Source organism: Diaphorina citri, unplaced genomic scaffold (assembly GCF_000475195.1).
Source record: "Diaphorina citri unplaced genomic scaffold, Diaci psyllid genome assembly version 1.1 scaffold850, whole genome shotgun sequence".
Classification (NCBI taxonomy): domain Eukaryota; kingdom Metazoa; phylum Arthropoda; class Insecta; order Hemiptera; family Psyllidae; genus Diaphorina; species Diaphorina citri.
Window position 1 is genome coordinate 89,337 of NW_007378282.1, and position 12,658 is coordinate 101,994.

At 37.5% G+C, this 12,658-nt stretch overlaps 1 protein-coding gene across 2 annotated transcripts in view; it reads left to right on the forward strand.

Annotated features, from left to right (window-relative positions):
- The window catches only part of LOC103512548 (serine/threonine-protein phosphatase 2B catalytic subunit 3), a 64,032-nt gene extending 53,370 nt beyond the window's left edge, over positions 1-10,662 (forward strand). For both annotated transcript variants that reach the window (XM_026825987.1, XM_026825989.1), the window contains exons 5-7: positions 3,797-3,942; positions 5,825-5,964; positions 10,494-10,662. In XM_026825987.1, the coding sequence (XP_026681788.1) occupies positions 3,797-3,942; positions 5,825-5,964; positions 10,494-10,575 (368 nt within the window). In that variant the 3' untranslated portion in view covers positions 10,576-10,662. The remainder of the gene's footprint in view (positions 1-3,796; positions 3,943-5,824; positions 5,965-10,493) is intronic.
- The last annotated feature ends 1,996 nt before the right edge of the window (positions 10,663-12,658 follow it).

Sequence of the window (12,658 nt, forward strand, 5' to 3'; positions counted from 1 at the left end):
ACGATAAGACCTTAGCAGTTACAGTTCCCTCTATCAAACATCTTAGCCTACTTAGCTTAGTTGGTAGTGCGTCTGTCTTGTAAGCGCTAGGCCGCGGGTTCGATTCCCGCCCAGGGCGGCTTTTATCCTGATGGGATAATGTTCGTTCTCGGAACGGCTGGCTTTCTGCTATCCTGTCTTCCTTCTCTCTTCGATTTCGGTACGATAAGACCATAGCAGTTACAGTTCCCTCTGTCAAACCCCTTAAAAAAATGTACATGTACGAAGAAGTAACTACTTGAATAAGTGCAGAAAGTAAAAATGGAATGAAAATATCTAAATTTGAAAATAGGTATAAGTACCTAAGCTGATACCTATTGAAAAATAGTGATAACAAAATGCGTAGATAGGTAGGTACCTATTCGATCTATTTGAGCCCCTAACCCTAACCCAAATCCCTATGGTAATAAGCTCACAGCGCGTCGTGCGATATTGGTAGATGACGTCATCACGGGAGTACAGTGTTGTCGCTAGGTATGATATCGGCGTGCTTGAGACTCTCATGTTCCGAGAGCTGTATCTCACGATCTAGTGAACGCATTTTCTTCGTTTTAGTCTCAATATTTTTTTAAATTTTTATAGTTTTTTCTGAGATAATAAAAAAAAATCATGAGAATCACCAATCAAGATATTGTTTATGACCTTTTCCCCCAGTGTTCGATATTTTGTCAACATAAGCTTCAATATCTTGTGCTTCAGTTGGTGGTTATACACAGGGCTAGGCTAGAGGACACGGTTAGCACAGTGGTAACGCCCTTGTTTACCATGCAGAAGGTCCCGAGTTCGATGCCCATCATCGAAAAAAAAAAAAATTGTACTCGTTTTTCGATTTTAAACATTTCTACGGGTTACTTTCTGATGGTCTCGTGTTGACCCAGCACCTGAATGAGAAGTATTGTGTCTCTTCTCGCCCATAATGAGCATACTTCGGGTTGCTACGACACAGGCAACACGAGTCTAATGGAGCAGATGTTTCATTGCCACCTCAAACTTGATATGAACAAATTAGAGTTAAAAGGTCGCTTTCATGGCTCTCTCGTGAAAATTAGAAAATGGTTGATAGGCAGAATTTTTACTCTGGAGAAAGGAAGAAGAAAACTTTTATTTCTTCACTACTTACCTCCTGTTTTTTATTTATTATTTATCACTCTTTTCTTTCTCTCCCTTTCTCCTCTCCCTTGTCTTTCTCTTGTTATTTCCTTTCCCTTATCTTCTCTCTAAACACATACAGGTCCTCCCCCACCTTAGTTCACGTCAAAGAGAGAGCAAGAGAGGGAGGGCGAAAAGAAAAGCTCTTATGCTTAAAATACTCTTCAGACACAATTTTCTACTTGGTAAAATTTTCCATCTTAACTTTCATCTCAAATGTTTTTTGGCTCTAGTGAAAAGGAAAAACTTTTTTTTCCTTGCTAAGCAAGTAAACTCTTGAGCGAACACCTAAAAGTGGTATAGTATTAGGGGCACTCCTTCCCTCCCTCCCTTCCTCCTTTAACTTACATCCCGTGTCCTTCCCCTAAACAGGTACTTTTCTGCTCCTAAACCTAAATTCCTCACGTATTGGAAATTTAGGAGCAATTTAATTTGTGTAATTTGGATCCTAGTAAGCCACCTTAGTTCACGTCAAAGAGAGAGCAAGAGAGGGAGGGGGAAAAGAAAAGCTCTTATGCTTAAAATACTCTTCAGACACAATTTTCTACTTGGTAAAATTTTCCATCTTAACTTTCATCTCAAATGTACCTTAGTTCACGTCAAAGAGAGAGAAAGAGAGGGAGGGGGAATAGAAAAGCTCTTATGCTTAAAATACTCTTCAGACACAATTTTCTACTTGGTAAAATTTTCCATCTTAACTTTCATCTCAAATGTTTTTTGGCTCTAGTGAAAAGGAAAAACTTTTTTTTCCTTGCTAAGCAAGTAAACTCTTGAGCGAACACCTAAAAGTGGTATAGTATTAGGGGCACTCCTTCCCCCCCCCTTCCTCCTTTAACTTACATCCCGTGTCCTTCCCCTAAACAGGTACTTTTCTGCTCCTGAACCTAAATTCCTCACGTATTGGGAATTTAGGAGCAATTTAATTTGTGTAATTTGGATCCTAGTAAGCAAAGAGGCGAATTTAATGGGTCTCTTTTCCACTCCTATCTGATTATTCGACGCCATAATTTGTATTGACATTTTCCTGTTAGGGTATGGGGAAGTTTTTTTGTGTCTATCTATGCTGAAAAATAATGATATTAAAAGAGTGTTCTGAAAATGTTCACAATTAAGTCATCAAGGACTATACAGATTTCCCCTCATTGTTCTTTTTGCAAGGGAAAATGTTGAAAAGTTCATGCTCCAGTGACTTTCCTTGTGTTGAAAAGAACATTTTAAACTCGGATTTCTTTTCCGAAAGAAAAACACTGGCGGCGGCTGCTAGTATAAACTTTTTAGCATAAACATACACCAGAGGTTGTTGACCCCTCTGGATAGACTTGAAACTTTTGGAAGAAAAAAAGAAAGAAAAATCTGTTTCTAAAATGTTTTACAATACAAATTGGGAAATATAGGTATCTATTAGTTTCCCATTATTAATTTAAGGCAAGGCTGCCCAAACCATATTGGAGAATTAAACCTTAAAATTTAGGGAGTAATCGGGAGAAAGAAAAATCTGTTTCTAAAATGTACAATACAAATTGGGAAATATATCTATTAGTTTCCCATTATTAATTTAAGGCAAGGCTGCCCAAACCATATTGGAGAATTAAACCTTAAAATTTAGGGAGTAATCGGGGAGTATTATGTCTCTTTACCCCTTTCCCTTTTATCACGCATCTGATGAGAGACCTACTTAACGGGAAGGACATGCTACGAAAAAGGCCCTAACTGATTAGATTGTACAACGTTTTTCCCCCAAGAGTCTATTACTTTTCTGTTACCAATCTGTAATAGGGAACCTATTACAAGGTAATGCCTTTACCCCTTTTATTACCCATCTGATGAGAGACCTACTTAACGGAAAGGACATGCTACGAAAAAGGCCCTAGACTGATTAGATTGTACAACGTTTTTCCCCCAAGAGTCTATTACTTTTCTGTTACCAATCTGTAATAGGGAACCTATTACAAGGTAATGGAAAAGTATTAGTTCAAATTTCAGTTTTAGGGTTCCCTGATTACCATTTTTTTTTTTTCATCCATCTTTTTGCTTCCTCAGCCACCCTCGGCTCTAAGTAGATAAGTTCTCAGCATCACTTTTTGCTGGTATATCTTCATTGAGATTAATTATCCTGGAAAATCTTCATAGCGCCTTAATTTATTTAGTATAGTTTATTGAGGAAAGTTTTTCTCAGAGACAAAATTCTAATGATGAATTTCTTGTATTAAACCGAGTGTAATCTGTTTGCTGTAGGATTAATTCACTACTAGACTAGACTTTGTTTAACAAGGCACATTTGATTTTATAAATAAGATTCTTAAATTAAATACATTACAATAAAATACGAGTTGCTTTGCATAAATTGAAGAGGGCGGAATACGTATCATTAGCCTAGTTAGCTTGGAAGGTAGCTTGTCTGCCTTGTAAGCACTCGATTCCCGCCCGGGCCGGATTTTATCCTGAACGGATAAGGTTCGTTCTCGCAACGGCTGGCTTTCTCCTATCCTTCTCTCTTCGATTTCGGGACGATAAGACCTTGACAGTCACAGTTCCCTCTACCAATCTAAAAAAAAAAAAAAAGTTGTGAATCCTGTTCTTACCTTGTAATCCTTCTCTCTGTTTGCAGGCAAAATCAAATACTCAGAGCGGGTGTACGACGCCTGTATGGACGCTTTCGACTGCCTGCCCCTAGCGGCTCTTATGAACCAGCAGTTCCTATGTGTACACGGAGGTCTGAGTCCTGAAATACACAACCTGGATGATATCAGAAAGGTAAGACATCCCAAATCCTATCTGTATGCAACTATACATATATCGCATACAAAAAGTAGTAAAAGATCCTCCTCATGTGGAATATTAGGACGATATGATGATCAGATTCTGTAGGGTGTGTCTGGAACGAGGACAATAGGCAACTAGGCAGTCTAGATACTGGCCTCGAGTAAAATTTCACAGTCCAGTTAGTTGGCCAGAATCAATTGGATATGTAGCTACTGTACAGAAGTCCATTTTGTTTAACTGGTCTGGAATGTTACTGCACAATATTTGAGTTAACACGAGGTCAGTAGCTGGACTGTCTTCAGGCCCTCGTGTAATTCAGTCATTATAATCGCTTTTAAAGGATGATTAGTTCGGAACGGCTGGCTTTCTTGTATCCTACTTTGTTCAGTGTGTTTCTCGGTGAATGTATGACTGATGAAAATTTGTAGATCTCTCCCTGAAAGTATGAAGGATGGAAATTTGTTACCTGCATTTCGTTTCGAACCAAGGGCCACAGACGTGCTGGTTGTACGCTTCTGTGATTTACTAGAGCAGTACAGATACAGATGTCGTGTAAGATAAATACGCTGCCTCTCCCTTACCCGTTGTATACAGGATGTTTCGAAAATATTGCACAATTTGCGCAATGTTCTACTACAAATTTCCATCAGTACCGATATTGTGTCTTCAAATTGATCCCAAGGGCAAGATAATCCTAGACCCTTGGTAAATGTACCCAAAGACATGTGATGTGTTTTAATCCACTCGACCTATCGACATCTCCAGTGTAATCATTTAGCATTATAGGGGGGCTTTTACAAATTATAACTAAAAGGGAAGACAGAAGTGCAGATACTAAGAACGACTAGAAGGAGGATAAGAAGAGAGGATGGAATGGTGAATGATTAAAAGGAGTGTTCACTCCTTTTAATGAATCATTATTTTCGTTGAAAGTGCAAAATGCTCTGAATTAATAGTGCACTACAAATGAATTTTACTATAATACCCCCAATAGAACACTACAAATGAACAAAATGGTCTAAATTAATAGTACGCTCACTACAAATGAATTGCATTATAGTCAATTCCCTAATTACCCTAATAGAAGACTACAAATAAACTGAAGAAAATTAATAATGCACTCTAAAATGGACTCAATCACTTCCTTTTGGTATAATTTGGAATAGTGAATGAAGATGTTAATAATAATTGAAGATGCATATGTCAAAGAGGAGACATCAAAGGTCTCAGAAATACTAGGCTGAATAAGATCGTAGGACATGGCTAGAGATTTCAATCAAGATATTGTTTGTGACCTTTTCCCCCAGTGTTCTATATTTGTCAACATAAGCTTCAATATCTTGTGCTTCAGTTGGTGGTTATACACAGGGCTAGGCTAGAGGACACGGTTAGCACAGTGGTAACCAGCCAAAAAATATACTAAGCTCAGATGGAAAAATCTGATGTGCACATCACATGACATTGCTTACCTATTGGAAGGCGGTCGAAATAGTACTTAACCGCCAAAAAGCGGTCAAAATACCGTAAACAGCTGCACCGATCTTAACCAAAAGATATACAACAGATATACAAAAGTGATTTTCTCAAGTCAACTTCCAAGACAATTTCAATCTCATTAATGATAAATGATCCCTTATTATTATTCTTACCGCTATATTTTGGTTGGATACTTGCTGTAAGAATAATGTTAATACGTAGGATGTCTAATATAAACCTAACCAATAATCGCCATAAACTATCCGTTTTGTTCACAGTTAGACCGATTCAAAGAGCCACCCGCTTTCGGACCAATGTGTGATCTACTGTGGTCAGACCCACTCGTCTAATATAAACCTGACCAATAATCGCCACAAACCATCCGTTTTGTTCACAGTTAGACCGATTCAAAGAGCCACCCGCTTTCGGACCAATGTGTGATCTACTGTGGTCAGACCCACTCGAAGATTTCGGCAATGAAAAGAACGCCGAACATTTTAGTCACAATAGTGTACGAGGCTGCTCCTATTTTTATAGGTAAGTAAAAATGATGGAAGAATATTGAAAGAAATGGAAAAAATACTCCTCCAGCTGTCGGGTTAAAATCACGGATATCGTAATGAGAAACTAATTGAACCCTTAAATGACAATAAAACCTCTCGTCATTTCAGAGTAGGATAAGACCTCAAAAAAGGTACAAGAAATAAAAAAAAATGGTCGAAAAAAATCCTTAAATTCTGACATCTCATTAGGCACATGGAACACTAGGGTAATGTGTCTCGAAAGTTTCACAGCAGAAATCTAAAGCCTGGTGCCCACTGGAAACATTTGTTTCTCAATTGTTGCGAAATAAATGTTATCCGATTGTTGAGCAACTTTCAAGATAAAATCTGTTGCATACCGATTTAAAACCAAGAAAAATGTGTCAGAAATAAGCCTTATTTTTACTTTCTTACCTATTGATTGGGATGCTAAGATGCTATGCACTGCCTAGGCAAAGTATGACATTACTTTAAGAACAGAAATAAGTCTGGACTTTGGAGATGAAAAAAATACGGAATTGTTGCCGAAATATTTCTGGATTCTTGAGCAACATTTCTGATGGAAATGCTGGTGGGCACTAGACTTAAACGTCAAGACTTATATGATGTGACGCCTGACGCGTTTGTCCAAGATATGTTGGAGACAACTGTCTGCGTTGACGCATTAGGAAGACAGCTTCATGACTTTAGAAAGCTCTTAATAGGCTGGGGAGACAATGCGGGGTGATTGCTCATTGGGGAGCAGTGAGATTTTTATTAAAAAAGATCTGTCAGTGCCAAATGTTACTTCCGACTTTTTTGCTGCTGTTTAGAGCAGACCAGAGAAAATTGGGGGATTTTTTTCCTCTCTTCACTTGCCCTCGCTTTTTTTTTTTTTTTTTTTTTTTTTTTTTTTTTTTTTTTGGGGCAAGCACAGAGCCGAAAAAAAACCTCGGCCCCGCCGGGAATCGAACCCGGACCTCCTGCGTGCAAGCCTAGTGTGAGCACCCCGAACGAATTCACAGAGCCGAAAAAAAAACCTCGGCCCCGCCGGGAATCGAACCCGGACCTCCTGCGTGCAAGCCTAGTGTGATACCCACTCGGCCAAGGAGGTTGCTAATATTTTTGAATTAATTCATATCTATTACATTTCTTATCTAGTGACCATCACCTGAAAGTATTTAATTGAAAACGACATCGCATACTATCATACTATGGTCGCTTCACAATGAACTAAGGCCATTTTAATCTAGCGCATTACCGACACTATTGCATATAACACTTTTATTGACACTAGCATTTAGCGGGCGAGAAATTGTCTCATCTACATATGTGTAAAAACCAGTGCTGGAGAAAAACGTCAGGTGACCTGAGGGGTCTTTGCAATATGTGTAACATAGGAGGTAGAAACAAAGAGAAGGCATACTGACCAAAGTGGGCGCTTTCAATGGTGACGGTGTAAATTTGGTTAATAGTACCCATGCTTGAGATTCTTGGGAATTACTGTAAATAAAGGCCCATATTTATAAATACCGGCCCTTTTGTTAGTTGAGCAATTAATTTTTTGGCCTGATCAGGTATATGAGCCGTTTTTGTGAATGAGTCCTAAAGCTCACTGAACTACTAGTAATCTCGAACCTCAAAAGATTTTGGCACTTTATATGCCAAAACAGGGTATATTTACGATGTTTTACCTTTTGCCTTTGTATCCCATTTCTAGTGACGGAGATGTTAGTCAATGTTCTCAACATCTGTTCTGACGATGAACTTATGTCTGATGGAGACGACGCCCTAGAAGAAGGTAAGATCAATCCCTTTTCATTGTATCACTACACCTGTGATAGGTTGGTCTTTTATATGTTTCTTACCTAAGTTAGGAGCTCTTTCATTATTGAAGACATCCATAAGTATAATATTAATTACTGTTTGCTTGAGATTCTTTGGGAATTAATGTTATTTACAGAGATTTAGAAAAAATGGGTGGGTAATAAATTATTTTATTTTAATAATTACACCTAAGTTAGGAGCTCTTTCATTATTGAAGACATCCATAAGTATAATATTAATTACCGTTTGCTTGAGATTCTTTGGGAATTAATGTTATTTACAGAGATTTAGAAAAAATGGGTGGGTAATAAATTATTTTATTTTAATAATTAAGAAAAAAAATCCTAAAATAATTTGGACTTCATATTGTTCTTATTTTGGAGTAAGAGTACTACAAACAATATCTACTATGAAAAGTCACAAAAAATTGACTGATTACGAGTATGATTATTTATTATGACAAAAAGAACAAGATAACGATTGAAATTTTCAACGTAAGTGGGTATTGAACTTTGTATTCTTGCTCTAAATTCACATTTCGACCATCATTTTAAATTGATTTTTAGAAAGGGGTTTAACGTCATTTTTTTCTTTCAAAGGATTCAACTATTTATGATCTGCTATAGACTGCATTCTAGGAATAAGACAGATGGACCAATCGAAAAGTCTAAAATTCAAATATTTAGCTTTAAGTGAAATTTTATTTTCAACCAGTCGAGGCTTAGTTTTTCTCGATGCAAAGTTTGTTACATCTTGAAGATTTTTGTCTCTCCCTTTCCCTCTGACTTCTTGAACTCTCAAAAGCCTCCTCCCCACCTGCAAGTTAAATGTACGTAATTTGATTTTCTCCTCCTCCCCCCCCCCCTTGCACAATCGAAAACTCTAAAATTCAAATATTTAGCTTTAAATGAAATTTTATTTTCAACCAGACGAGGCTTAGTTTTTCTCCTTGATGCAAAGTTTGTTACATCTTGAAGATTTTTGTCTCTCCCTTTCCCTCTGACTTCTTGAACTCTCAAAAGCCTCCTTCCCACCTGCAAGTTAAATGTACGTAATTTGATTTTCTCCTCCTCTCCCCCTTGCATCAGAATATAAAATATAATAGTCAGAATAAAAGCCGTTTCATAAATACAATGGGAAACTTCCGGCAGAAAAAAAGCCAGTAGCAGTAAAGGTTTTCAAAAAAAAAAAAAAAAAAAAAAAAAAAAAAAACAGTGTAAGTACCAAAAAGAGTAAACAAAAACACAAACAATCGTCAATCAGGACATCTTATGAGAGAATTTCCTATCATTAATTTATTAGGGTGAATAATTGATCGAAGAAATCTGTTAACGGAGGTTGGGGTATTTTTTTGCTTTAAAATTTTGTTGCCCTGTGTAACCTTCCATCTTAAATCCACTCTTCCATTCATTTCCTCGGTGGAAAAAAGAAGCATTGAAAGTTCTCTTTTTTTTATAATTATTCCCCTTTGAGCATTTTTTGCTGTATAAGTACCCAGCTACTTTGAGCAAAAAATGAGCTAATTTCTTTGGCTAACCTACCCAGTATTTCCAGGTTACAATATTATAACAAAAGACCTTTTTTTCTACAAAGGAAAAATAAAAATGATAATTTTATACGGAAGCCAGCCACCCGTTCCCCCATATTCCAAGCTACCTTGTGCCTCCCTTTTCTCTCTATCTCTATTTTCCCCCTCCAATCTCTACTCCTCTTTCTTATTCGTTGAAAAATTAATATTTCACTCTGGTACGGGCGGTTTTTATTGTTACCATATTCTCCGTCTTGATAATTTTATACGGAAGCCAGCCACCCGTTCCCCCATATTCCAAGCTACCTTGTGCCTCCCTTTTCTCTCTATCTCTATTTTCCGTTTTCCCCTTCAATCTCTACTCCTCTTTCTTATCCGTTGAAAAATTAATATTTCACTCTGGTACGGGCGGTTTTTATTGTTACCATATTCTCCGTCTTCTTTTTTTCCTCTCTCTTTATTTTTCCTTCCAAGTTGTACAATTTTTGCTAAACAAATAGAGAAGAGAGAGGGGAGGGAGCGAATGAGATGAAAATAAAAATATTCCCTCCCCTCGCCTTGTTTTCTTCTTTTTTTCTTATTAGCTTTGCTGTGTAAGTGTTAATTAGAAACACAGTCTTATAAATGGTGCAGACTGCAAAAGGCAACGGTCGTGCTGTATTCATAAATAAATAAATAGAATATCATAAGTTAAAGTTTTTGTTAAAAATTTGAATTTATTATCTCTACAAATACTGATTCATTGAAATTGCTTTAAAATATAATTATGTATGAAAAAGTTTCTAGACCCTTTGAAACTTTAATTAAATGTTTCCTTTTGAATTGCAGTAATAAATAAATAATCACTTATTTGCTCACGAATAGATGCAAATTCATGCTGGGTATTATTGGGAATAATATTACAAAGTGAAGAACAGGTGCACCCCAAATTTTAATAGTGTTTAATAGTGCTTATTTATACTGCTTGCTCAAGACTGAAAAGTCCCTTTATTCCAGCAGTAGGCTACCACTATTATTGGGGTCAAATTCTCAAACAAAACTGATAGAAAAATTCCATACCTCGGCTGGGATTGAACCCACATCCTCCTGATTATCAGGCGAGCGTAATTTTAGTACCACACCGTGGCAGGTATTTTTAGTATCTACAATAACTAATTCTTCTTCCCCTTGGATTGTTTTCTGATTTTCAGTTATGCAGCATGCTGTGATTTTCTCCAAAATAATAATCTCCTCTCCATTATCAGAGCTCACGAAGCACAAGACGCGGGGTAAGTCACCTAGGTTGGGCGGAAGAGAATGTCTCTATCCTAATGTTTTCTCTCTCCCTATCTCGTGTTCTCTGTCAGCTGGGTAGCGTGTATGCAATAGTGTAATACTCCTAATGAAGCATTACACTATTGTATTGTAAACAGTAAAAGATATATCCAAGAAAAGTACCAGAGTTAACGCTGCTACTCTCTTTTCTTCCCTAGTTTTCCTTCTTTCCGTTTCTAGCGCTCCCTCTATAGTCTATCCTTTATTTTTACTTTTATCTCTCTATTTCTCCTTTTCTTTCCCGGGTTTCTCCCTCTCTCAGTCCCACTACTATTTTCTGCATTGTTTTTGTATATGTATATCTGTTAGTATTTCCCCTTTTTCCTGTTTCGGACCCTCTCTCCCTCCTACTACCCCCTCTCTTTTCCCTTTATTGTTATCTCTCTACTTCTCTTTTTCTTCATTCCTCTTTCTATGTCTGCCTCTCTCCCTCTCCTCACTTATTTTTATCCCTCCATTTCTCTTTTTCTATCCCTCTGTTTCTTCCTCCTCCCTCTCTCCGTCTTCTGGTAAGACTTCTTTTCCTTAGTTCCCTCTATTCTTGTATTATTTCTCCCTGGTTCTCATTATTCCTATTCCTCCCCAGTTCCCTCCCACTCTTCCCCAGTGTTATCTCTCTCTTATCTCCCGTCATTTCTCTCCTGGCCCTCTCTCCCTCCTACCACCCCCTCTCTTTTCCCTTTATTGTTATCTCTCTACTTCTCTTTTTCTTCATTCCTCTTTCTATGTCTGCCTCTATCCCTCTCCTCACTTATTTTTATCCCTCCATTTCTCTTTTTCTATCCTTCTGTTTCTTCCTCCTCCCTCTCTCCGTCTTCAATTCTCTATCTCTGGTAAGACTTCTTTTCTTTAGTTCCCTCTATTCTTGTATTATTTCTCCCAGGTTCTCATTATTCCTATTCCTCCCCAGTTCCCTCCCACTCTTCCCCAGTGTTATCTCTCTCTTATCTCCCGTCATTTCTCTCCTGGCTGTTTAATACTATGCACGTCTCGCTCTCGCGTTTTTCCATACCTTCTTCGCCGTTCCAGAACACACCTTATTATACTTCCATAGCGGTTGTTCCTATTATACTTACATATCTGGTGTTCTTGTTATAGGAGTTGTGAAGGTTTTATTTCTCTCTGGAGAGTTTTTTTTTTTTACATTCACCCCCGCATTGAACGTAGCGGGGCATTGTGTATATACAGACTAGAGATGAGTAAATGGAGAAATGAAAAATGGAGTGAGACCAAACCTACATTGATCACAACTTTCGCAATAAATATTACTCTACAGAAAGTGTAGATTTTTTTCCAATGATTTATAACTTACCTATTGGTCTGTCAAAAGTTTGATAGATGTGACTCATGTGACAAAGAAGGTATCCCTTTGAGCTCCACGTTACGCTCCATGATTTGGCTAAGACAAAAATGTAATTCGTTAAATTCTTGTCCGTAAAAGTTCAACAATAGGATCAAAGGCGCCGGTAGTTTCTCAAGGGTTAACATGTAAGTTCGTTATATTTCTACGAACATTAACTACGAATGCTACGTGATTCACGTGTTAATGATTCGGCCTCGTATGTTTGTATGTGTGCTTTTTCTGCTTCTCTCAAATTGAAATTGATTACCATTCTCTTGTATCTTTTCACGCCCGCTTTCCCTTCTTTTCCGAGAAGAGTTTTCTCTTTCCTGTTAATTCTTCTCGTAGGTTTCCTTTTTCCAGTTTTTAGTCCGTCCTTCCTTTATTATTACAATAGTAATAAAAAGGTATAAGGGACGGACTATTGTATTCGCTTCGGTGTCTGTCTATGGCCATTTGATTCCTCGTTTTCATGCATTGCTCAATTTGGTCACATGGGGCTGTGGGTCGTTGTATTTTCTGTCAGTGAAAAAAAGGAAACCTTTAATTGCCCCTTTTTAATTTATTTTTACCTTCTTCACCAAGGTAAAAATGGTGTACGAGGTTCATATTAGGTACCCAAAAGTTCATCAGTAAATGGTTTCTTTTTTTCTTTTAATTTAAATAATTAATCCCAAGGGCAAGACAACCCCTGTTCCC